The sequence below is a fragment of the Episyrphus balteatus genome, chromosome 3, assembly GCF_945859705.1.
Source record: "Episyrphus balteatus chromosome 3, idEpiBalt1.1, whole genome shotgun sequence".
Classification (NCBI taxonomy): domain Eukaryota; kingdom Metazoa; phylum Arthropoda; class Insecta; order Diptera; family Syrphidae; genus Episyrphus; species Episyrphus balteatus.
Window position 1 is genome coordinate 5,992,551 of NC_079136.1, and position 27,453 is coordinate 6,020,003.

The following is a 27,453-nucleotide window of genomic DNA, read 5'->3' on the forward strand; positions in this document are numbered from 1 at the left end:
CAGAATAATTATTTACATATTCAATTCGTGATTTTTTACTTGCTCTATAGGGCAAGTATTGGTTTCGTGTCGAAAAAAAAATTGAGGTTTTAATCAAAACCAACATTACGATGATGGAGAATTCCGAAAAAGTGGGTCTCGCAATTCCGTCCGTGCGTCTGTGCGTCTGTGCGGTTGTGCGTCCATCTGTACACATTTCCACAGCCTAAACGGGTGGACGGATTTTCTTCAAATTTGGTACAGATGATTTTTATGGAATTCTGAAAGTTGGTTTTTTTTTGTTTTTTTCTATCTCGTATAGAACGTATACCTCCCATACAAAAAAATACGATATTGCAAATTTCTCGAAAACGGCTCTAACGATTTTGATTAAACTTTGTATACGTAATATTTAAAGCAGTGGCAATAAAACTGCATTTTTATTTTTTCTCAAAAAAGTCAAATAACAAAAAAAAATTTTTTCATTTTACAAAATTTTGCCCTAAATGTCGGCTCTTCCCCAATATCTTTTTTTTTTTAATTTAGAGGCAGCTTTTAAAATCTACAAGTACACTAACATAAAAGTGCTTTGAACTGCAAGAGCAAGTACGTGCGACCCCAGTCGTGCATTTTATTTATAAAAAAAATCCATTTTTATAAATTTTTAAATTTTTTAAAGATTTGACCTTGTCCTAGAAATGTTGAAAATTTTTCAGGTTAGCAAAAATTAGCATGAAAACTTTACATTTCCGCAAAGTAAAATATTAATACAGTGTAACGACACTAAAAATGTTCTTTATCTTTTATTTAATTTAAAGACTCATATAGTTTCCAAAAAAGTAATTTTTACTTATTCAAAAATTTACTATACTTTGCTAAAATTAATTTATAAACAAAACCAAAATGGAAAAGAGCGTTAAAAAGCTGTTTTTTATGCATTGCTTCTCCCTCGGATCAAGATTTATGTCGAAATTTATCAATTTTTTTTTAAAACACTTTATGTGGCAGTTGCTAGTACTTAACTAATTCAAAATAAACTCAATATCTTCATCTTCTCCCATGTTTTTGCAAAAACAAATCCACCTTTCAAAAAGTCGTTCATTTTTTCTGGTCCGACTTTAGCCTACAAAAAGTCAAATATTTTGAAGGTTAGCAAAAGTTAGCAATGAAACTAAACGTGTTCTCAAAGAATAATAACAACACAAGATAATTCCATAAATCATTGTGCTACAATTTGCTACTTTTTCGATAATTCACTAAAATTCAAATTTATTTAAAAAATTAAATATAACTACTCATACAAGTTCTCAATGTATCCATGATTATTATTCACAAATAAAAAAAAATAAAACTTTGGTACTTTTCTTACACGAACCAAATGAAAATGCACAAAAATAAAATCTCGAGCTATCAGAATGACTAAAATTTTTTTCAGTGCTTTTGAAAGTCCCGCTAATCCCCCAAAAAAAGCAAAACAAAATTAAAAACAGCCAAAAATAGTAATTTTACATATGCTTGACCAGAAGATCAATATTGCATTTTTGTTTTTTTTTTTATTTTTGTCCACTAGTCAACGCACTATGCGCTGGACTTAGGAACTAGTTAAAAAAAAATTTTCAAAAATTAGTTTTTGAATTGCAGACATTTTCAATTTGATTTTTCCATTTCCAAAAAAATTGCGTGAGCCTTGAATTGGCTGGATTTTAACCTAGATTTTGAAAAAGGTTTAGTAGTAAAATCAATGAGGTGCAAGATTTCAGAAATAGTGTCTAAGAAAAATGAAAATAAATATATTATTGATTGTTGCGTTATTTTCCGTTGCTTCGGCAGCTGAATCTGAAATAACTAAGAAAATGAAAGAATTTAAAATTATACCAGATTTTATTCCAAGCAATGTTCCAGAATTATTGAAGGTTATTTTATTAAAATTTGATTTACATTTGTTTCATTTATTTGTTTTTTTTTTTTCTATTTTCTAGGTAACTTTCGATAGTGGGGCAGCTCTTAAAATGGGAAATGTAATATTACCTTCTGAAGCAAAAAATCAACCTACAGTAGACTGGAATGCTGATAAAAATACTTATTATACTGTAATGGCTATTGCTCCTGATGCACCTTCACCAGATAATCCATTTCTAGGACCTATTTTAACATGGATGGTTGGCAATATTCGTGGTAAAGATATTGACTCAGGACGCGTTCTAGCTGAATATTTCACAATGGTACAACCAAGAGGCGCAAAATTGAACCGAGGAGTTTTCCTCGTTTTTAAACAACCACAAAATCTTAATTTTGATGAGAAACTGATTGTTAAAAAAACTATTAAGGGTCGAATAAACTTTCAATTGAAGAAATTTTCGGAAAAGTACGGATTTGGAGAACCTATTGCTGGAAACTTTTATTTGACAAAATTTGATCGTTATGTGATGGAAGTCAGGGGCGTATACAGGTTTGCTTCTTGGGGGGGGTCATGCCAATTTTAAGCTATTGCATAGATTTTAACGCAGGCCTGGCATGGGGAGCTAACCAAGAAATTTCGTAACGAAAAATTAGTACACCCCACACATAGATAGTTCGCTATACGTGTATGGTATGGTGTGTATGTATTTTATTATTTTCTTATGATTCTTGTTCAACTTCCTTAAGTCAGAGGGTTATAAAAATTGTGTTAGACAACAAAGAGAGGAGTAAGGAAGAAGACCATAAATGCTGTGTCTGTGTGTCTGCAGAATAAATCAGAAGCAAAAAAAATTATCTCTATTTTCTTTTCTTTTCTCTTCCCATTCTTCTGTTTCTTGTTCAACTTCTTGTGATTTGTGATTTGTGAATTGTGAACGAGTAAAGCGTTGCATTGCGCTTGCGATATTAAATCAGAAGAGAAAAAGTATTCTTGTGTTTTCTTATTTTTTTTTTTGTCTGGAGAAGTTTATGATATGAGATTGTGTGTATGCATGTTTTCAAATGTGACCTTTTTGTTGTATATGAATTGATAGGTAGATAAAAAAAAACATAGCTAGTCATTGGTTTTGTGTAGTGTAGGTAAATAAATTATAATTGCATAAGTCGATAAAAAATGCAATGCAATAGCTTTACCGCGGCAGTCCTCGAGTGACACAAGTCTTTTTTTTTTTTTTTTCAAAAGTTTTTAATAGCAGGCATAAACCTGAAAATGGGCTTTTTGAATTATTAAACATTAAAATTTGTGCGTCTTGCATTTCGAATCGAAAAGTTCCGAATGTAGTTCTAAAAATAACTAAACAAAAACGGTATGAGATTCGTTTAAGTTTAGCGTTAAGCCTTAAAGCCTAGAACGCTGCTGATGTGAAACGAAATTTTTCGTCGGTCTCCACGAAATGCTTGCGAAATCTGGACCGAAAAATACTCAAAAATTGCAAAACAGAAATGAAAAAAAAGCAAACACGCATCGCAGAAAGACATGCAATGACAAAATGATCAACAAAAACAAACAAAAAAAACTCAAAATGTCATTTTTCCACACACAATGAATGTCCCCAGCAATTGTTTGTGTGCGAAAAAGAAGTTTAGACTTTCCATTTCGTTGTGCCGAACAGCGTACTACAGAACGAAAAGTTGAACGAAATTTTTGGTTTACCATTTCGTTGTTTCATTTTTGTATGGGATTTTTCGTTTCTTATCAGCAGCGTACTAGGCTTTAATTTTGACCAATTGAGGCTATCCTCTCCTAAAAATAAAATGTGCTGTACGAGTACTTCGATTGAATAATTTGCCTTAAAACAACTGTTCATTGTTTTCCGCTAGCCCAGAAAGTTAAAATAAAAATCGTTTTTACTTAATAACAGTTTTAGTTTTTGAATTAAAAGTCTTCCTAACCTCAGGCAAACGAATCGCAAAGTTTTGTAAAAAAAATTGCCTTTGAAAATATAATTTTTTTTAAATTTTGTTTTAAAATTGTATGGGAATTTAAAATACCTCTATTAAAATAGTAAAGACAAAAAAATAATTTGGCAATATTTTGGAATTCGTCCGTTTTCAGGTATTAATCAGCGGTTTACAATATAAAAAAATTCAGTTGTATTTATTGGATTAAGCCCTGCTTTTTCAATCGTCAGATAGACTATCAGAAGAATAAATGTCACTATAAAAAAAAAACTTTTATTCCTAGGAATAAGCTCTAACTTAGGTTTATCAAACTATTCAAAAAATTAGCCCTAAGTGATATTTAATAATAATATTTAAATTGCCTTAGATAAGGTTGCTTACATTGCTTCTATAATTGGCTGGCCATTGATGATTAACAAATCGATAGTTGTTTCAAAAAATGCAACAGAACGAATGTATTGAACTGGAACATTGCAAAAAACTAAAAAGATTTGAGAAATGATATCCTTCTTTAACATTTTGCCGATGACGAATTTTATCAACAGAATTGACCTCCACACAGCAAGGCCACAGAAAGCTTCCCTATTTAAAACATATTTTATTCACTTCATCATATAAAAAAATAGAAGATATGGCTGCTTCTTTTATTTGCTGGTAAGCAGTGTCTTGCCCTTAAGTTATTATTTTTGTGTACCTACCAGATTCAATTTTTTTTAAAAAGCATTGAATATAATAGGTACTTATCCGGATTTTGTTTCCATACAAAACTCTACAGCACAGCTCAACTAATATTATCGAACGAATCAAAATAATCCTAATCCAGCATAGCGTTCGCTAAAAATATGACCACATCCCCAAAATAATATGGTAAAATAGTTTGTTTGAATACCAATAATTTTTTTTACTTTTAATTTTCGCTCATGTTCTAAAACTTCAACATTTTGAAAATAATCTTACTCAAGAGATTTCAGTATCACATAACAAATTCTTTTTTAAGTTCTGAGTCCTTGGGGGGGGTCATGACCCCGTGACCCCCCCCCCTTGTATACGCCGTTGTTTGGGCGGGACCAATTGATAAGCATTTCATTATTGTTATTAGAATTACAAGGTTCTAAGCGCCCATTTTTCAAAAAATGAGTTATTGAGTAGGATTCGTATTTTCAAGCGCTATCGAATGAGAGTACTGACATGTACCATAACACTGTAGGCCAGTCATTATGTCGGAAAAAAACGGCTTAGAAATGCAAAATGACCGAGAAAGCAAAATTTCGGATATGTTGTAGGGGATGCTTAAAAAAGCTTAACTTGAAGTTTTCGACCAAGATTTCCTATGAGCTTTTTCCGCAATAACTTTTTTGACAATAACTTGGCTATCCTTTGAGATACGAAAATTTTACAGGGAGCTTTTTTGTAGCTTTTACCATGTTCTACAATTCATGCATACACATTTTTTGCGTATCATGAACCGTTTTCGAGATATCGATCAAAAAAGTCAAAAATTTGCGATATGCGATTTGTTTTTTGACATTATCTATTTTTTTTTGATGAATATCACCACTGTTCAGACCTGCATTTTGGTATTTTTACTTTTTTTTTTTTTTTTTTTGACAAAAATTACGACCTCCGCAAAGTCGTTTAGTCCGCACCCACCGCCAAGCAAGCCGCCCGTTTGGTTGTAAAAAAAACAATCATTCATGTTTTTTTTAATGTTTATATTATTATATCAGTAACACATACATACAAATGTATGTACTTATTTAATAAATAATAAGAAGAAGATGGTAATGGTTTTTTTGTAACCCCCAATTTTGTAAATACAGTATACCGGCTTTTTGTGTTGATTGGGCATTTTGTAATTTGCTTCAATCTTTATATTATTTAGTTCATCAAAATTGCAATTAGATCAGTGCCAATAATTTTTGAAAATAAAAAAAATTATTAGCAGCATATTGGTGGTTGGAAAATTAAGGATAAATGGTGTATGAAAGGGGAAAAATGAATTGCCCACAAACAAATTGGTGGAAAAGGGTGGATGGGCGAAAAAGTGGGGTTGGTGTCAAAAATCGTGGTTTTTTTACGATTTGTGTCAAAAGTAGACCTTCTATTGAAAAAAGTTAAATGCAAAAGTTGTGGATAATAAAAGTGTCATAACTTTTACTGAAACCATTTTTTTTATATAATCTCAAAAATATTGAAAAAATGAAAAAATACACGATATTTTTATTTTTTACCAAAATGGTTTGATTTTAACAAATCTTGGTTAAAAATTACTTTGTTATGTTTTATATCTATGTTTTTTGAGCAAAAAGTTAATGTTTGGATTTTTGACGAATTCAATTTGAAAAAATAACTTATTTTTCAATCCAAAAAGTTTTTGATTTTTGAAAAGCTTGGAATGCAGTTACTTAGATTATTTTAAGATTTTATTTAAGATTGTATGGAAGAACTATACTTTTGATTTAGAAAATATTGAGAAAAATTGAAAAAAAAAACGATTTTTAAGATCGATTTTTCCGTAAATGGCAGTAATATTGGCGAGAAATAATTTTCCATAGAAACCAAATTATACTTTTCTAATGGCCTTTGACCTTCTTAATTTCAAGCTAGCATTAGAATAGCTCTAACGTGCAAAGTTTTTGAGATATTGAATTTTGAACGTTCAAAACACTATTTTTGTGATGTATTGGCATGGTAATATCTCAAAGTGATGTGATAGAACTTTTCTGACTAAAGATTCGAGCTCAGCATACAAAAAATCATTAGAAAAATATACTTTGATTTCTAAAAAAAAAAAACTTTTTGACTAGTGAAATCGAACAAGGCATTCATTCACCCACCCCCTTTCCCCAATTAGTTTGTGGGCAATTTATTTTTCCGCTTTCATACACCATTTATCCTAAATTTTCCAACCACCAATATGCTGCTAATAATTTTTTTTATTTTCAAAAATTATTGATACTGATCTAATTGCAATTTTGATGAACTAAATAATATCACAACAAAAACATTACTGTTTAAAAAAGAGCCAAGTTCTCCTATGTTGAAATTATGCTGGCACAAAAAGTACTGAGATGTAAAAGTGTACCAAGTTCTAAAGTTTGGGTTCAAATTCGTATCAATAAAATTTTGATTGTTCTCTTGACAATTTTTCTTAATTATCGATTTTTAAAGTTATTTCAAAAATTGCCAAGTAAACAATCAAAATTTTATTGATACGAATTTGAACCCAAACTTTAGAACTTGGTACACTTTTACATCTCAGTACTTTTTGTGCCAGCATAATTTCAACATAGGAGAACTTGGCTCTTTTTTAAACAGTAATGTTTTTGTTGTGATTTCACTACTTTTTGCAAGGTATGGCTGTAGAATATAAAATCTCTATATTTGATGAAAATTCAGTGAAAATGGGTGGTTGCCACGCCCCCTGCCTGAAATTCTCAAATTTAAAATTTTTTCCTTTGTATAAACTACCAGTTCTACCATTCTACCAAATTTCAAGATTCTACGACAATCAGAAGTGCTCTATAATAATTTATGAAAACTCAGCGGAAATGGGCGGTTGCCACGCCCCCTGGCTGAAATTCTCAAGTTTTTAATTTTTTCCTTTGTATGAACTACCAGCTCTACTATTCTACCAAATTTCAAGATTCTACGACAATCAGAAGTGCTCTATAATAATTTATGAAAATTCAGCGGAAATGGGCGGTTGCCACGCCCCCTGGCTGAAATTCTCAAATTTTAAATTTTTTCCTTTGTATAACCTACCAGTTCTACCATTCTACCAAATTTCAAGATTCTACGACAATCAGAAGTGCTCTATAATAATTACTGAAAATTCAACGGAAATGGGCGGTTGCCACGCCCCCTGGCTGAAATTCTCAAGTTTTAAATTTTTTCCTTTGTATTAACTACCAGCTCTACTATTCTACCAAATTTCAAGATTCTACGATAATCAGAAGTGCTCTATAATATATGATGAAAATTCAGCGGAAATGGGCGGATGCCACGCCCCCTGAATTGAAAATCTCAAATTTTCGATTTTTTCCTTTGTATACACCACAAGTCCTATCACCGTGTAAAATTTCAAGTTTCTACGATATCGGGGAGTTCTCCATAATTTTGATGATCTGTCAGTGAGTCAGTGAGTCAGTTACGGTTTTTGCGATTTTTGAAGCCCTATATCTCAGAAACTACTCATCGTAGGAGGCTGAAATTTTGTGAGGAGTTTGGTTTTTACGAGCTCAACAAATGTAGTGAGTTTGAAATTTCTAGCATCTTTGGTGTGGAAGTTAGAGGGGGGTCGAAAATGGCCTGAGTTGTTTCCTGTAAATAAGGGTGTAGTGCCAAAGTTGCTAGAGAACTTGGCTGGGCACTACCGTGCCCCTTGATAAAGATTGAAGCAAAGTACAAAATGCCCAATCAACACAAAAAGCCGGTATACTGTATTTACAAAATTGGGGGTTACAAAAAAACCATTACCATCTTCTTCTTATTATTTATTAAATAAGTACATACATTTGTATGTATGTGTTACTGATATAATAATATAAACATTAAAAAAAACATGAATGATTGTTTTTTTACAACCAAACGGGCGGCTTGATTGGCGGTGGGTGCGGACTAAACGACTTTGCGGCTGGCTGGAAGTCGTAATTTTTGTCGAAAAAAAAATATAAAAATACTACATTGTAGGTCTGAATGTGGTCTACAAATTTTATGTTAATAATTTTTTTGATATTCATCACCCAAAAATAGATTATGTCAAAATACAAATGGCATGTCCTGAATTTTTGACTTTTTTAATCGATATCTCGAAAACGGTTCATGATACACAAGAAATGTGTATGCATGAATTGTAGAACTCGTTAAAAGCTACAAAAAAGCTCCTTGTAAAATTTTCGCCTCTCGTCAGATAGCCGAGTTATTGTCAAAAAAACAATTTTATCCTTTTTTTCAAAATGGCGGAAAAAGCTCATAGGAAATCTTGGTCGAAAACTTCAAGTTAAGCTTTTTTAAGCATCCTCTACAACATATCCAAAATTTAGCTTCCTCGGTCATTTTGCATTTCTAAGCCGTTTTTTCCGACACAATGACTGGCCTACAATGGTCAAGCTCGATATAGAAAATTATTATGTGCGGGCAGGGGTACAAATTTTGCCTTTGCAAAAATTATTCGTAATCTCACGAAGGGTCAATGGTCTCTGGATAAATCAGCTGTCTTGGACAGTACCGACACTGAGGTTTCATATAGACAATGCCGATGATTGTATATGTGCCCATGATTATGAAAGTGGACTAAGTCACTTTTTGCATTGTTTAAAGAAAAACTTTCATAATAATTTTCTTATAACGATTTAACTATGTTTCTTTTATGAAATCACTAGAGGAGCAATAAAGAAGTTTATTAACTGCAATTTCGCTTTCAAATAAACTTTATCCCTTAAATAATAATTATTTTAAGGCTAGATTTGAGGCCATTTTTAGGAGTGACTTAGTCCACTTTCATAATTAGGGCACATATGGTTAAACTCCTAACATACAAAAAAGTATAAATTGGTTTGGTAGGTATTGTAGGTATCTAGCTACGTGCGTTCTGTTCAAATATTGTTTTTTTTTTATGATTTGAAATATTTTTGTATTTGAAATAATATTTTTTTTAATGTAAAATAAATTTATTTGCAATAAAAATTTTATGTTCACTACAACTATTTTTCAGTTGCAATTTAATTTTTTTTTAATTTGCAATAATATTTTTTTGAAGTGAAAACTTCTTTAGTATCGTAGTGATTTGAAACAAGAGCCGTGTTTTATTGGTAACTTAGTACTTAGCTCAGTAAAATTTTGCACGGGAAACAACAACAAATAATTGCTAAGGATAGACAAAATTTTTTTATTTATTGGTTTCGAGAGAAAATTTTTTTATAAATTTATACATTTTTGCCCCTTCAACAATAAGGATTATTTGTAAAGAAATAAAAGTAATTAATAGATGTTGTTTACAGTATAAACTGTTTACTCAGTAAAATCCTGAGTACCAATAAAACACGGCTAAGATGAAACGAAAACGCGACACGACTTCAACTTGTTATAACTTTTTTGTTTTAATAGATAGATGAATGAAATTTGAACTGTAGATAGGTAATTAAATAAATTATAATTGTACAAAATTTCAATTAATTTCATATTCAAAATTTGGAGATAACGGTAAAAAGATGTTCTTTTCCAACACACGTTATATCTTTTGATCTAGTGCACATACAAATTTGATTTAACTTTAGTACGCATGCTGATAACATAACCTTTTATTTGATATATCACACATAACGTTAGTTTTTTAATATTCGTCGAATTTTTTACAATTAGGAAATTCGACGAACATTAAAAAATAAATATTTAATCTACACATTTTGCATTGAACTTTTTTTTCAATGCAGAAAATTTTGTATTTCCAATAAAATTTTATTTTCAATAATTTTATTTGCAATGAAAATTTTATTTTCAAGGCAAATTTTTTTTTATTAGCAATACATTTGTTTTTTTTTAATTGAAAATATTTTTAGTTGAAATAAATATTTTTCTTTTTTTTCAATGGAAATATTTTATCTGTTGCAATAAAAATTTTTTTCAATGCAAAAATATGTATATTTATTGAAAATAAAAAAAAAAATGCATAAAAAAATATTTATTGCAACTGAAAAATACAGTTGCAATAAATATTTTTTTATGCTTTTTTTTTTTATTTTCAATAAATATACCTATTTTTTTTAATTTTTTTTTCATATTTTAATAATAAAAAAAAAAACTTACCGAATTTTATTTTGAAAAAAAAAAAATATTTAAAAAAAGAAATTTAAATGTATGTACACTGTTCACTTCAAAGACTTGAAACAGAATGTTAAAAGTTCTTATTAAAGCAGGTCCGTGTGAAAAAAAATTGAATCAAGGGGCAATCTTACATGTCATTACGCTAACGATTTACAAAATTTCTATTTAAAAAGATGAAATTTACACTGTTATGGAGTCAAAAATACCGCTTTCAAAAATGGTCCAAGAAACCCATAAGTATATTTTTTTATGAGATTTTTGCTTTTTTTTAATAAGATAAATTTAAATATTTTTTGTTTGAAAAGTTTTTAAAAATGTTAGCGAATTTGTTGTCTCTATTCATATCTAAGATGGATTTATTTTGTAAAATGCTTTAATTTTAAAGGAGCCTTTAATAACCAAGTTTAAAAATTTTCAAGAGCCAAATTTTGATAAATAAAACAAAATTTTAAGGAGCGAATAAAGTTCGAATAAAATGCGAACGATAAGCCAGTTTGGTGATAAATAGTCGACTCTGGGCTAAATAACAAAGATTAAAGACAAACATTTTTTGAGCTTAAATAAATTAAATTCCTTGCCGCTTTAGAAAAAAAAATTTATTGAATTAAAATTATTAAATATTTCATAAAGAAAAATATACCTGCACTTATAGTTAACAATATGATTATAACTTTTATCTTAAATACCAATTAAATAATACAAACTTGTACACATTCATATTAATTTTTAAAATTACAATTTTCATGAAAACAATCTTCTTATCTCAACAACTTTTATTAAAATAAATAATTTCTTTAAAAACGCTTGAATTGTTGGGGGATTCTTGAACCCCCATCATCAGAACCCCTCCCACGTAACACGCCATTGTTCCTTATCTTATCTTTACTTCACCCACTTTCACATTGCAAATAGTTGTTGTTGCCTCATTTTGAAAGCATAATTGCATAATCATCATTGTGTACTAAAAATTAATTTTTATTTTGGTAGGTAGAGGTCGGTAGAAATTTGTGTGCGTTCTAAACATGGGTACAGTGATTCGTCCCTTTATGAAAAATAATTTTTGTTGTTTTAAGGAATAAATAATTTTTGTTATAGAAAAAATAATATCATTGCCATCCGGTAAAAATGTCATAGGTTAAGTCATAAATGATAAAAGTACAGAGTTTGTAAGAAAATGCATGAAAATCGATCCGTTTATTTTTATAGAAAAGAGTTGCTCTTAATTTATGTTTATTAATATTAAGAAATAACTCAGGTTATACTTATGCTATGCATAATATGGAGCATCTTAAAATCAAAGATTGTTGAATTTATAAAAAAAAATTGGATATTGTATACGTATCTATTTTATTTTCGTGAAGATTTGATAATTTTATTTATGTTTTAGTCTAGTTTATCTAAATGTTATTGTGTTATATTACGTAGGGTATGTTTATATAAGACCAGGGTTTTAAAAATATCAACATAAAAAAAATATATGTTGCAAATAAAAAAAAAAATTGGATTAAAAAAAAAAAACAACATTTTATTTTAAATATTTTTTTAGGCTTTAATTGGATCAAAACCAAAAGTCTTACCTATAAAAAGTAAAAAAAAAATACAAATTACAAAGTACAGAAAACAAAGATAATGGACAAATTTGCGGCCGTATAAAATGCATTTCTGCTTTTAACACTTTATATAAAATTTCTCAATACTGTAACCTTAAAGTGCCTTTAAAATGCAATATGCTGATGGCAGGGTTGTAAAAATATCAATTAAAAAAAATGCATTTGAGATTAAAAAAAAAAATATTTATTGTAAATAAAAAAAACATTTCATTGAAAAAAAAATCTTTATTGCAACTAAAAAATATCTGCATTAAAAAAATTTGTATTGCAACTGAAAAATATTTGAGTTGAAAAAAAGTACTTGTTTTAAATAAAAATATTTTGCATTGAAAAAAATTTTTAATTGCAAATGAAAAAAAAAAATTGCATTGAAAATAAAATTTTTGAAAAATGTTTTGCATTGCAAAAATAAATGTTTTTATATATAATTTTTTACTTGGGATATAGGTACTATATATAAAGTTATGCATTCGTACAAAAAAAAAAAAGTTGAGATATCATTTTTCTATGACATTACGATGGTAGAGAATTACAAAAAAGTGGGTCCCGGAAGTCCGTCTGTTTGTCTGTCTGTCAGTTGATTCGATTTCAACGAAACTTTTTGTGAAGAAGCATTTATATAACTTAAATATAAACCAATAATAAAATTTATAAAAAAATAATTTTAAGGTTTTTTTTTAAAAATTTTAAAATTTTTGTTTGAAATATCAAATTTTTGAAAACAGGGCATTGATTTTTTTTTTTGAAATTTTGTTTTTAAATGTTGATTAGTGATTTCTACAAAATGGCATACCAATTTTATTTTTAAACCTTTTTCCCGAAAAATTACTTATAATAAATTAGTTTTTTAAAAAACGGCTCTCACGATTTTGAAAATTTTTTTTCTAAAAATGCATCTTAATATATCAATCATAACTGCAACAAAATTAAAACACCACACCCAGGGGCGGAGGGCTACTAGACAAAAATAAAAACATAATTAAATTAAACATTTAAATATTTCTCTGGGGGGAGGGGTCATATTTTCCTATAAAAAGGGCTACACCACACACAAATTATTCAGTCTGTCCGCGGTCGTCGACCAGTGCACATCGGTAAGCAGCTCCTGGAGATCGGTAAGTGATCGCATGTCACATGAGACATGTTGCATGTTACATGTTGCATGTTGCATGTTACATGTTGCATGTTGCATGCAGCATGTTGCATATTGCATGTTACTTGTTGCATGTTGCATGTTACATGTTGCATGTTACATGTTACATGTTGCATGTTGCATGTTACATGTTACATGTTGCATGTTGCATGTTGCATGTAACATGTTGCATGTTACATGTTGCATGTTGCATGTTGTATGTTGCATGTTGCACGTTGCAATTTTTGTTTGAAATATCAAATTTTTGAAAACAGGGCATTGATTTTTTTTTTTGAAATTTTGTTTTTAAATGTTGATTAGTGATTTCTACAAAATGGCATACCAATTTTATTTTTAAACTTTTTTCCCGAAAAATTACTTATAATAAATTAGTTTTTTAAAAAACGGCTCTCACGATTTTGAAATTTTTTTTTCTAAAAATGCATCTTAATATATCAATCATAACTGCATACTTGTTTTGGAGGGCAAATTGATTTTAATTTTATTTTTTTTTGTAATGATTTTTTTTTGTACCCATAGGTGTATAGTAGGTAACCTAGTATTTTCCAAATTTCTTTATAAAAAGTCTTAAAATTTAAGCAACTTGAACTCTAAGAGCAGGTTCGTACGACCCAGTCGTTCATTTTATTTATTTTTATTTGCAATAAATTTTCACATGCATTTTTTGTTTAATTTACTATTTGTAGGTAAACAAAATTTCGCAGTAGATTTTGGAGTGAACACAGTGTCCCGTTTTGATCAACTTTTTTCATTGGGAACACCTGAGACTTACCTGAGAATTTTTCTTACTATGTCTGGGGTGCTAGCCGCCCATGGATTCTTGCTGTAAAGGCCTTAAGTAAATTAAATCGCAATTTTGTAATGAAAATTGAATAACAAATAATAAATGTAAATTTTTTTCGAATCAAAAAAACTGAGTAAAACAAATAGAAAATCTACTGACATACAAAAAACTCCATATTCACCTTTAGGGTTTTTTTCATTTTTTTTTTTCAAGTGACTTGTGAACCCTCTAAAACTTCTTTGATCGATCGGAAAATTTTTTGCAGTTATTTAAGTTCCATATGGCACCCATCCTGGCTATGTATTTAAAAAAGTAAGACCACTTTTTTTACTCCACCCTAGCGTACACATCATTGGGGCAGCAACATAAAATTTAATCTAAAAAAAAATATTACCTCAGAGGTCCCAAAGAAATAAATTTTTATTTTTTAAAGAAAAATAACATAATATCTTGAGGCCTCAAACAATATTACTTGAATAATCTTAGCGACCAACAAATGATAGGTACATCAGGGTGTCTAAAAAAAATGAAAGCGTATACGTACATTTTTGTCTGTTCCCCAGATATCAAAGGGTCCCCAAAATTAAGTCTTGCCCCGGAGCGGAGGCCCCGACAACTCAACGTACGCCCCTGAGGAGTATGTACATTAGTAAAACCATGGAAAATATGTTATTTGTCTCTTTTGATGAACAGTTTGTTTGTCATTTATCATTTATTACTCAAAATATATGTATACGCAAACGCTACACAGCGCTACACAACGCTTCACAACGCTACGCAACGCTACACAACGCTCCATAACGTGAAACAACGCGATACAAAGCGAACAACAAAATTAAAACACCACACCCAGGGGCGGAGGGCTACTAGACAAAAATAAAAACATAATTAAATTAAACATTTAAATATTTCTCTGGGGGGAGGGGTCATATTTTCCTATAAAAAGGGCTACACCACACACAAATTATTCAGTCTGTCCGTGGTCGTCGACCAGTGCACATCGGTAAGCAGCTCCTGGAGATCGGTAAGTGATCGCATGTCACATGAGACATGTTGCATGTTGCATGTTGCATGCAGCATGTTGCATATTGCATGTTACTTGTTGCATGTTACATGTTACATGTTGCATGTTACATGTTGCATGTTACATGTTGCATGTTGCATGTAACATGTAACATGTAACATGTTACATGTTGCATGTTGCATGTTGCATGTTGCATGTTGCATGTTGCATGTTGCATTATGCATGTTGCATGTTGTATGTTGCATGTTGCATGTTGCATGTTGCATGTTGCATGTTGCATGTTGCATGCTGCATGTTGCATGTTGCATGTTGCATGTAGCATGTAGCCTGTTGCATGTTGCATGTTGCGACACAACGCGACACAAAGCGACACAACGCGACACAAAGCGACACAACGCGACACAACGCGACACAACGCGACACAAAGCGACACAAAGCGACACAAAGCGAGACATGTTGCATGTTGCATGCAGCATGTTGCATATTGCATGTTACTTGTTGCATGTTACATGTTACATGTTGCATGTTACATGTTGCATGTTACATGTTGCATGTTGCATGTAACATGTAACATGTAACATGTTACATGTTGCATGTTGCATGTTGCATGTTGCATGTTGCATTATGCATGTTGCATGTTGCATGTTGTATGTTGCATGTTGCATGTTGCATGTTGCATGTTGCATGTTGCATGTTGCATGTTGCATGTTGCATGTTGCATGTTGCATGTTGCATGTTGCATGTTGCATGTTGCATGTTGCATGTTGCATGCTGCATGCTGCATGTTGCATGTTGCATGTTGCATGTTGCATGTAGCATGTAGCCTGTTGCATGTTGCATGTTGCGACACAACGCGACACAAAGCGACACAACGCGACACAACGCGACACAACGCGACACAACGCGACACAAAGCGACACAAAGCGACACAAAGCGACACAACACGACACAAAGCGACACAAAGCGACACAATGCGACACAAAGCGACACAACGCGACACAAAGCGACACAACGCGACACAAAGCGACACAAAGCGACACAAAGCGACACAAAGCGACACAACGCGACACAAAGCGACACAAAGCGACACAAAGCGACACAATGCGACACAAAGCGACACAAAGCGACACAAAGCGACACAAAGCGACACAAAGCGACACAAAGCGACACAAAGCGACACAACGCGACACAAAGCGACACAAAGCGACACAAAGCGACACAATGCGACACAAAGCGACACAAAGCGACACAACGCGACACAAAGCGACACAAAGCGACACAAAGCGACACAAAGCGACACAAAGCGACACAAAGCGACACAACGCGACACAAAGCGACACAAAGCGACACAAAGCGACACAATGCGACACAAAGCGACACAAAGCGACACAACGCGACACAAAGCGACACAAAGCGACACAAAGCGACACAACGCGACACAACGCGACACAACGCGACACAAAGCGACATAAAGCGACACAAAGCGACACAAAGCGACACAAAGCTTTGTGTTGCTTTGTGTCGCTTTGTGTCGCGTTGTGTCACGTTGTGTCGCGTTGTGTCGCGTTGTGTCGCGCTGTACACAGCGTTGTGTCGCTTTGTGTCGCGTTGTGTCGCGTTGTGTCACTTTGTGTCGCATTGTGTCGCTTTGTGTCGCTTTGTGTCGCTTTGTGTCGCTTTGTGTCGCGTTGTGTCGCTTTGTGTCGCTTTGTGTCGCGTTGTGTCGCTTTGTGTCGCGTTGTGTCGCTTTGTGTCGCGTTGTGTCGCGTTGTGTCGCGTTGTGTCGCTTTGTGTCGCATTGTGTCGCTTTGTGTCGCTTTGTGTCGCGCTGTGTCGCGCTGTGTCGCGATGTGTCGCTTTGTGTCGCTTTGTGTCGCTTTGTGTCGCGTTGTGTCGCGTTGTGTCGCTTTGTGTCGCATTGTGTCGCTTTGTGTCGCGTTGTGTCGCGTTGTGTCGCGTTGTGTCGCTTTGTGTCGCATTGTGTCGCTTTGTGTCGCTTTGTGTCGCGCTGTGTCGCGCTGTGTCGCGATGTGTCGCTTTGTGTCGCTTTGTGTCGCTTTGTGTCGCGTTGTGTCGCGTTGTGTCGCGTTGTGTCGCGTTGTGTCGCTTTGTGTCGCATTGTGTCGCTTTGTGTCGCTTTGTGTCGCATTGTGTCGCTTTGTGTCGCTTTGTGTCGCGCTGTGTCGCGCTGTGTCGCGATGTGTCGCTTTGTGTCGCATTGTGTCGCTTTGTGTCGCTTTGTGTCGCGCTGTGTCATGCTGTGTCGCGATGTGTCGCTTTGTGTCGCATTGTGTCGCTTTGTGTCGCTTTGTGTCGCGCTGTGTCGCGCTGTGTCGCGATGTGTCGCGTTGTGTCGCGTTGTGTCGCTTTGTGTCGCATTGTGTCGCTTTGTGTCGCTTTGTGTCGCGCTGTGTCGCGCTGTGTCGCGATGTGTCGCTTTGTGTCGCTTTGTGTCGCGTTGTGTCGCGTTGTGTCGCTTTGTGTCGCATTGTGTCGCGTTGTGTCGCGTTGTGTCGCGTTGTGTCGCGTTGTGTCGCGTTGTGTCGCTTTGTGTCGCATTGTGTCGCTTTGTGTCGCTTTGTGTCGCGCTGTGTCGCGCTGTGTCGCGATGTGTCGCTTTGTGTCGCTTTGTGTCGCTTTGTGTCGCGTTGTGTCGCGTTGTGTCGCGTTGTGTCGCGTTGTGTCGCTTTGTGTCGCATTGTGTCGCTTTGTGTCGCTTTGTGTCGCGCTGTGTCGCGATGTGTCGCTTTGTGTCGCTTTGTGTCGCTTTGTGTCGCTTTGTGTCGCATTGTGTCGCATTTTGTCGCTTTGTGTCGCTTTGTGTCGCTTTGTGTCGCATTGTGTCGCGTTGTGTCGCTTTGTGTCGCTTTGTGTCGCTTTGTGTCGCGTTGTGTCACTTTGTGTCGCATTGTGTCGCTTTGTGTCGCGTTGTGTCGCTTTGTGTCGCGTTGTGTCGCTTTGTGTCGCGTTGTGTCGCTTTGTGTCGCTTTTTGTCGCGTTGTGTCGCGTTGTGTCGCGTTGTGTCGCGTTGTGTCGCGTTGTGTCGCGTTGTGTCGCTTTGTGTCGCTTTGTGTCGCGTTGTGTCGCTTTGTGTCGCGTTGTGTCGCGTTGTGTCGCGTTGTGTCGCGTTGTGTCGCGTTGTGTCGCTTTGTGTCGCGTTGTGTCGCTTTGTGTCGCTTTTTGTCGCGTTGTGTCGCTTTGTGTCGCGTTGTGTCGCGTTGTGTCGCGTTGTGTCACGCAACATGCTGCATGCAACATGCAACAGGCTACATGCAACATGCAACATGCAACATGCAACATGCACCATGCAACATGCAACATGCACCATGCAACATGCAACATACAACATGCAACATGCAACATGTAACATGCAACATGTTACATGCAACATGCAACATGCAATATGCTGCATGCTACATGCAACATGTCTCATGAGACATGCGATCACTTACCGATCTCCAGGAGCTGCTTACCGATGTGCACTGGTCGACGACCACGGACAGACTGAATAATTTGTATGTGGTGTAGCCCTTTTTATAGGCAAATATGACCCCAGAGAAATATTTAAATGTTTAATTTAATTATGTTTTTGAAGTCGTGTCACGTTTTCGTTTCATCTTGTTTCAAATCACTACGATACTAAAGAAGTTTTCAATTTATCCTATTTTCAAAAAATGAAAAAAACCCTAAAGGTGAATATGGAGTTTTTTGTATGTCAGTAGATTTTCTATTTGTTTTACACAGTTTTTTTGATTTGATAATAATGATGTTATAAGCTTTAAAAGAAAATAAATTTACATTTCTACGTTCTACCTAGCTTTTATGTTATTGTGGGATGGCGTAGGGCTGTAAAAGTAACGACAAAATGAGTACCCGCATGTATAAGTTACTTTTGATACTAGTACCCGCATCAATAGTATCGTTACTCGTTACTTTCGTATGTTTCGCATTTTTCGTATATCTCGTATATTTCGTATGTTTCGTGTGTTTCGCATGTTTCGTTACTTTCGCATGCTTCGTATGTTTCGTACATTTCGTATATTTCATGTATTTGATACATTTCGTATATTTGGTATTTAAAGTATTTTTCGTACGTTCGTTGGTAGGTATAAGGGTATACATCTTTTTTTTTTTTTTTGAAAGAACCAAAAACAATTTGTATAATCTAAGCTACATTTTAAGGCCATAAACATTAATTTAAGTTGCGGCGTTCTCATGTTATAAGAGTTTGAAGGTAGCTATACTGATTTTTTTTTTCGATTTTTTTTAATCAAACGTGGAAACTTTTTTTATTTTTTTTCCTAATTTTTCGACAAAACTTTGGTAATTTTTTGTTTATATTCGTTCAGCAATCTTATCACAATTCTTTAGAGACCTTTATTTCAAAAGTACATCGCGTAGATCTCGGAATATGAACACTTCAATGCAACCATGTCGAACAATTTTTCATTTTTTTTTTCGATTGAGAGAGATTTTCAAACCCCGTTTTCTCTGCTTTTTTTTAGTTGAAAATTTTGAAGTGAAAATAAACAAATTTTTTGAAAAACCAAAAAACTTTTATACAATATAATGGGTTTGAATGGGATGAAAGTTTTAAAACAATTACTACCTTTAATGCATTTCCTTTGCATTACAAATTTAAAATAAAATGCATTGCAAATCATAAAAAATTATTGCAACTGAAAAATATTTTGCATAGGTAGGATAAGGTCGTAGGAAGGTACCTAAAAAAATGTTATAGCAAATAAAAAACAAATTTTTGCATTGAAAAATCAAAAAGAAATATGTAGGTACCTACATTAAATATTTTTTTTTAATATTTATTTGTCCAAGTTCTTACAATTTTGCATTGAATTTTTTTTAATGCAATATATTTTTTAATTTCGATAATTTTTTTTTGTTTTTGACCAGATATCCTGTAGGTTCTTGCTCTTCAGTTAAAAGCAATTTTTTATAACAAATTATGAGTTGTAGGTATGACTTTGGCATAGTAAAATTGAACTCTACAATTTAATTTATAAGATATATCATTAAATGTTACTTTTATTACATTTTCTTCACAAATATACAAGGCGTGTTTTTTCTACAACTCAGTAGCTACTCATTTTTTTATTTTATTCGAAAAACAATAAAAACAAATACTTACTTGTGTAATTCGTATTATTGTTTTGCGAATAAAATCAAAAATGAGTAGCAACTGAGTAATAGAAAAAACACGCCTACAGTTAAAGTTCACAATTCATAAAATCGGAGAAGAAAAGAACACAGTCCTTTGTTCTGAAATTCCCCGGTGTGCACTCAGAAACAGAAAATCGAACTGATCTATTTTTGACAACCAATGTCAAAGGATACGGCGGATGAAAAAGTAGAAAGTTGGGCTACTTCTTCCGTCGAATCCGTCCGTCTCCGTCCGATCCGTCGCTTATGGGTCGCTTCCCATAAGAACGTGTGTATTTTATCGATCTGTCAGTTGAAAACTTCGACGGAACGGACGCAACGGATTCTATGGGTTGGGGTTCCCCAATAAGCATATTTCGTTTGATCCATTACTTATACTACTATTACTTGTATAGGTATAAAAAATTTCTAACATTTTTCAAAAAAAAAAAAATTGGTACGCCATTTTTAAGAAATAATTAATTTACACATAAGAGAAAAATTTCAAAATTTTTCAGCAACCCGTTTTCAAAAAATTAATTTAAAAAAAAAATTGAAATATTTTTAAAAATCCATTTTTTGAAAATTTTCTAAAATTTTATTATAATCTTTAGCTAAAGGCTAATAACGGTACAAAAAATATTTTTGTTATTTTAAAAGTTGGCTCTTAGGTGTGGTACTACACACAAAAATTTTAATCAAAATCGTTAGAGCCGTTTTTGAAAAAATTAACTTTTTTATTTCCGTTATATGGCAGGTACCGTTAATTTTGGCCATAAAAAAAATGTCTATTTCCCCTCTAGGGAATCACCAAAAACTGCTAACTACCAAGTTTGAAGAAAATCACTTCACTCATTCAGGCTGTAGCTAGAGGTACATATATGTATACAGATAGACAGACAGACAGACAGAATTGCTGGACCCACTTTTTTGGCATTTTCCATCATCGTTATGTCATGTAAAATTGTTATCTCGAATTCGATTTATTTTTCGAATCCTAAACTTCCCTATTATAGTACCTATGCGCAAGTAAAAATCGACTTTTCAAAAAGAAAATTTTTGACAAAAAAATATTTCTTCCTGATGTGTAGTAAATTTTCTGGCAAAGATAACAAGATACTTTTCTTCAAAATCTATGGATAAATTATAGAGATATGACCATTTTTGTAACGATCAAAATTTTCGACTCATTTTGAGTTTTTTTCTATAACTTGAAAATCAAGCCGAATTTTAGAATTTTTATTAGGTAATTTTTTGTATAGATTAAATTTCCTTTCGACAAAATTTGAATTAAATAAATTTTTACTAAATAGTCTATTTTTATCCTCTGAGCATTTATATCTCGAAATTCATTTGAAAAATTGATTTTTTAAAAATGTTTTGATACATTGCACTTAAACATCTGGAGTAACCCAGAAAAAAATATTCTAGTGTTTCTTGCTTATTTATTCAGCTTTTAGGAGCTGATTCTTCTGTTCGTTTATTACTCATGATATAACCCGAAAAAAAGATGGGGAAAGCAGCGGCAAAAAACTTTGAAAAATTGTATCTCGAAAACTTATCCATCGTATTTTTTTTTTTGTAGTGATTTCCGAGTCCCTGAGGTCAAAGTAAGTAAGAAAACAATAGTGGCCAGTGGCGTACGTTGAGTCGTCGGGGCCCCGGGGCAAGACTAAATCTTGGGGCCCCTTTCATATTTGGGGGCCCGTTTGATACAAAAAAAGTACGTATACGCCATACATTTTTTTTTGTATGGCTTATACATTTTTAGGTTTATTTTAATGTTTTAATATGTTCGTAATGCACTTTGCCTAAAATGATATATTTAGAGACCCCTATAATAATTTTTTTTTTTTAACTTAGAATTGATAGTTCTTGGGGCCTCTGTTCTGAAGTAATATGTACATTAGGGCGTTCGTTATTTAGGTTTTTTTTCGGGAATCAAGTTCCTAAGTGGAAAAACTGTTTCTAAATAATAAAAAAAAAACCTCTAATTTTTTCAGATTTTTATTTTGACACTAGATGGCGCCCCAAGAGGGTTAAAGTTTTTTAACATTTGAAATAGGTATGGTATAGGTATTTTTTTAGATATAGACTTCAATCAAAATTTTTTGATGAGGTCCTTGTCTACGTTAGTGTCAAAATAAAAATCTGAAAAAATTAGAGGATTTTTTTTTATTATTTAGAAACAGTTTTTCCACTTAGGAACTTGATTCAAAAATAACGAACGCCCTAATGTACATGTACATGTACATATTTGATTTTCCATCATCAAACATAATTTTTTTTTATTGTTGGGCCCCTGAAAAATTCATTTTGGGGCCCTCAAAATTAAATATTTAGCGGCCCCTAAAATAAAAATTTTTGAAGCTTAGAATTGATAGTTCTTGGGGCCTCTGTTCTGAAGTAATAAATACATATTTGAGTTTCCATCATCAGACATATTTTTTTTATATTTTGGGGCCCCTGAAAAACTAAAATTAAATATTAAGAGACCCCTAAAATAAAATTTTTTTAGCTTAGAATTGATAGTTCTTGGGGTCTCTGTTCTAAAGTAATGTGTACACATTTGATTTTCCATCATCAAACATAGTTTATTTCTTTTGGGGCCCCTGAAAAAAAATTTTTGGGGCCTCAAAATTATCAAAATTAAGTGCTTAGAGGCCCCTAAAATATAATATAATCTGATGTAATATTCGGTGGCATTCCGTTTGTGCATTTAGTTTTGTGCCCTGATGTATTTATGTTGGGGCAAAAAAAAACAATTTTTTTTAACTTAATTTTTTTTTAAGTACTGAAGTAAAGGCATTTGGGGTCCCTGCAGGGCCCTGGCTTGAAGTTGTTTTTTGCTTTTTTGGGGCCCCTAATGTATTATTTGTGGTTGCAAAGATTTTTCAAGTAATATTTTTTGGGGCCCTAAGATAAAATTATAATTTTTCTTTTAAAAAAGCAGTTTATTTCCTTTTGGAGCCCCTGGGGTAACCTTTTTATCAAATTATACATTACACTGAATGACATAATTTGTCTCCCTTGTATCCGAAGTGATTCAAACTCATTTTAATTTACTTCGTAACTCAATTAACAGTTTCCTTCTCTGCATTGTCTTCAGTGGGGGCCCTAAGGTCGGTCGGGGGCCCCGGGGCGTCGCCCCGCTTGCCCCAAGGGAGTGTACGCCCCTGATAGTGGGATTGAGTGTCCATTTTGGCTGTAAAGCAATGTTATTAATGAAGACATCCGCTCAATCGACTACAAATAAATAAATAAAAATCCTCTTTTTTTTATACTTTTATCTATACTCTTTACTCGCCCTGGCAACAGGCTACAATTCTTGTACTTGGATTTTGCGTCTGAATTTTGAGTTATTTCCATATTTTGCATAATTACATTAAAATCTGTGCTTAGAAATACTGCACTTTTTTCTAGAATTCTCAGTTCAACCAATTTTTTGCAAATTTTGTCCATAATGTTAATATGCAATGTTTAAATAATGTTACATTCTAAATATGTTCATTAATCATAACTGTTTTAATTTCCTTGTAAAAAAAAAATCAGAAAACTATTAAAGTTTTGTTTTAACTTTTGTTTTTGAAAGTTTTTTTTTCCTAATTCCTTATCTAATCTAACTCCCTTATTTTGTATAGGTACAAATATCTCTGTTCAGAAAAAAGAACAGCACGCTTGAGGTAAAGAACAATAATAAATTGTGCCTCAAAATATTTATTTTGTGGTATTTCGGGGGTTTTGAGCTTGGACCCTCCAAACCAATCGCTCAGTATTAAAGCTCACCAGGACGGGCGGCGGCGTTTGGCGTCCCCTTAGAAACCACTAACGGAGCTGTGCCAAAAGAAAAAATATTTCATGGACCTTTAAATCACTCTTCTCAGATAAGTAATGTGTCCGCTTAATATCAATAGGAATGTCGACGTACTCTTGATTGGACTTTGTCGACGTCCCTAGCCTGTTCCTAATCTAAAAAAAATGTCTCTAATATTTTTATTTTTCAGGTACCCTTAAATACAAATCGGCACCGCGTCTTTATGGAATCGTTTGTCGTCCTATGAGCGGAAGGCAGGGGCGTATACAGGTTTGCTTCTTGGGGGGGGGTCATGCCAATTTTTTTTTTATCAAAAGTTTTGATAGCAGGCATAAACCTGAAAATGGGCTTTTTGAATTATTAAACATTAAAATTTGTGCGTCTTGCATTTCGAATTGAAAAGTTCCGAATGTATAGTTCTAAAAATAACCAAACAAAAACGGTATGAGATTCGTTTAAGTTTAGCGTTAAACCTTAAAGCCTAGAACGCTGCTGATGTGAAACGAAATTTTTCGTCGGTCTCCACGAAGACAACGAAATGCTTGCGAAATCTGGACCGAAAAATACTCAAAAATTGCAAAACATAAATGAAAAAAAAGCAAACACGCATCGCAGAAAGACATGCAATGACAAAATGAACAACAAAAACAAACAAAATAAAATGCACGACTGGGGTCGCACGTACTTGCTCTTGCAGTTTAAAACACTTTTATGTTGGTTTACTTGTAGATTTTAAAAGCTGCCTCTATATAAAATTAAAGAAATTTTGTTGACGTTGGGGAAGAGCCGACATTTAGGGCAAAATTTTGTTAAATGAAAAAAAAAATGTTTTTTTTTATTTGACTTTTTTGAAAAAAAAAAAAAAAAAAAAATAGAGATGCAGTTTTATTGCAATTGCTTTGAATATTACGTTTGCAAAGTTTAATCAAAATCGTTAGAGCCGTTTTCGAGTTATTTGGTTTGAATTGAAAAATTTGTATGGGAGGTACACTTTCTAAGGGAGATACAAAAAAACAAAAAAAAACCAACTTTCAGAATTCCATAAAAATCATCTGTACCAAATTTGAAAAAAAACCGTCCACCCGCTTAGGCTGTGGAAATATGTACAGATGGACGCACAACCGCACGGACGCACAGACGCACAGACGTACAGAAGCACGGACGGAATTGCGAGACCCACTTTTTTGGAATTCTCCATCATCGTAATGTTGGTTTTGATTAAAACCTCAAATTTTTTTTTCGACACGAAACCAATACTTGCCCTATAGAGCAAGTAAAAACTCAAAATGTCATTTTTCCACACACAATGAATGTCCCCGGCAATTGTTTGTGTGCGAAAAAGAAGTTTAGACTTTCAATTTCGTTGTGCCGAACAGCGTACTACAGAACGAAAATTTGAACGAAATTTTTGGTTTACCATTTCGTTGTTTCATTTTTGTATGGGATTTTTCGTTTCTTATCAGCAGCGCACTAGGCTTTAATTTTGACCAATTCCAATTGAGGCTATCCTCTCCTAAAAATAAAATGTACTGTACGAGTACTTCGATTGAATAATTTGCCTTAAAACAACTGTTCATTGTTTTCCGCTAGTCCAGAAAGTTAAAATAAAAATCGTTTTTACTTAATAACTTTTGAATTAAGTCTTCCTAACCTCAGGCAAACGAATAGCAAAGTTTTGTAAAAAAAATTGCATTGAAAATATAATTTTTTTTTAAATTTTGTTTTAAAATTGTATGGGAATTTAAAATACCTCTATTAAAATAGTAAAGACAAAAAAAATAATTTTGGCGATATTTTGAAATTCAACCGTTTTCAGGTATTAATCAGCGGTTTACAATATAAAAAACATTCAGTTGTATTTATTAGATTAAGCCCTGCTTTTTCAATCGTCAGATAGACTATCAGAAGAATAAAGGTCACTATAAAAAAAAACTTTTATTCGTAGGAATAAGCTCTAACTTAGGTTTATCTAACTATTCAAAAAATTAGCCCTAAGTGATATTTAATAATAATATTTAAATTGCCTTAGATAAGGTTGCTTACATTGCTTCTATAATTGGCTGGCCATTGATGATTAACAAATCGATAGTTGTTTCAAAAAATGCAACAGAACGAATGTATTGAACTGGAACATTGCAAAAAACTAAAAAGATTTGAGAAATGATATCCTTCTTTAACATTTTGACGATGACGAATTTTATCAACAGAATTGACCTCCACACAGCAAGGCCACAGAGAGCTTCCCTATTTAAAACATATTTTATTCACTTCATCATATAAAAAAAAATAGAAGATATGGCTGCTTCTTTTATTTGCTGGTAAGCAGTGTCTTGCCCTTAAGATATTATTTTTGTGTACCTACTAGGTACCTACTAGATTCAATTTCTTTTAAAAAGCTTTGAATATAATACTTATCCGGATTTTGTTTCCATACAAAACTCTACAGCTCAACTAATATTATCGAACGAATCAAAATAATCCTAATCCAGCATAGCGTTCGCTAAAAATATGACCACATCCCCAAAATATGGTAAAATAGTTTGTTTGAATACCAAAAATTTTTTTTACCTTTAATTTTCGTTCTAAAACTTCAACATTTTAAAAATAATATTACTCAAGAGATTTCAGTATCACATAACAAATTCTTTTTTAAGTTCTGAGTTCTTGGGGGGGGTCATGACCCCGTGACCCCCCCCTTGTATACGCCGTTGATGGAAGTGTATAAACGGCTGAGGTGCTGCTTTGATTTAAATAAACCATAAGAATAAAGTGTATTGAAATTTAATGAGGAATAATTTGTTTTATATGTTTTTAGTCCAGTCATTTAAGGCATTTTAAATCTCAATCTGTGGAAAAATTCCCAGTACGTTAGAGACCATAAATCCAAGTTTCAATTCATAGAAGTCGGTTTTGTTTATTTTTTTATAAAAAGAATTATTCATGTTTTTTTTTTTGTCTTATTTATAGGTGTTATTTCAGTAATTGCCAATTCTACAACATAATTGTATATAACTAAGCTGTAAAATATTTAATTTCCTACAAAAATGTTCGGAGAATTGAATCTCTATTATTGATATTTCTCGAGAAAATAAACTTAGATTAGTTCATAAATTGCGATTTTCATGACTCCTAATCAAATTTACTAGCCCAGTAAAAATAGAATTTTTCGATAAACAATTTTTGCAGCAGTATCATTTTTGGTACACTGGTTGGTATTGGGGTGGCTTACAATCTATGAAAACTATC

The 27,453-nt window shown here is 32.8% G+C and overlaps 2 protein-coding genes across 2 annotated transcripts in view; both read left to right on the forward strand.

Annotated features, from left to right (window-relative positions):
* Nucleotides 1-27,453, forward strand: part of LOC129914005 (stage VI sporulation protein D) — a 208,497-nt gene that overhangs the window by 42,021 nt on the left and 139,023 nt on the right. The gene's annotated exons all lie outside the window — the stretch shown is intronic.
* On the forward strand, nt 1,758-27,209 carry LOC129913329 (putative odorant-binding protein A5). Its single transcript, XM_055991939.1, has 4 exons — nt 1,758-1,892; nt 1,959-2,201; nt 27,023-27,074; nt 27,175-27,209. Exons 1-4 carry the CDS (start codon nt 1,758-1,760, stop codon nt 27,207-27,209), a joined length of 465 nt encoding a protein of 154 aa, XP_055847914.1.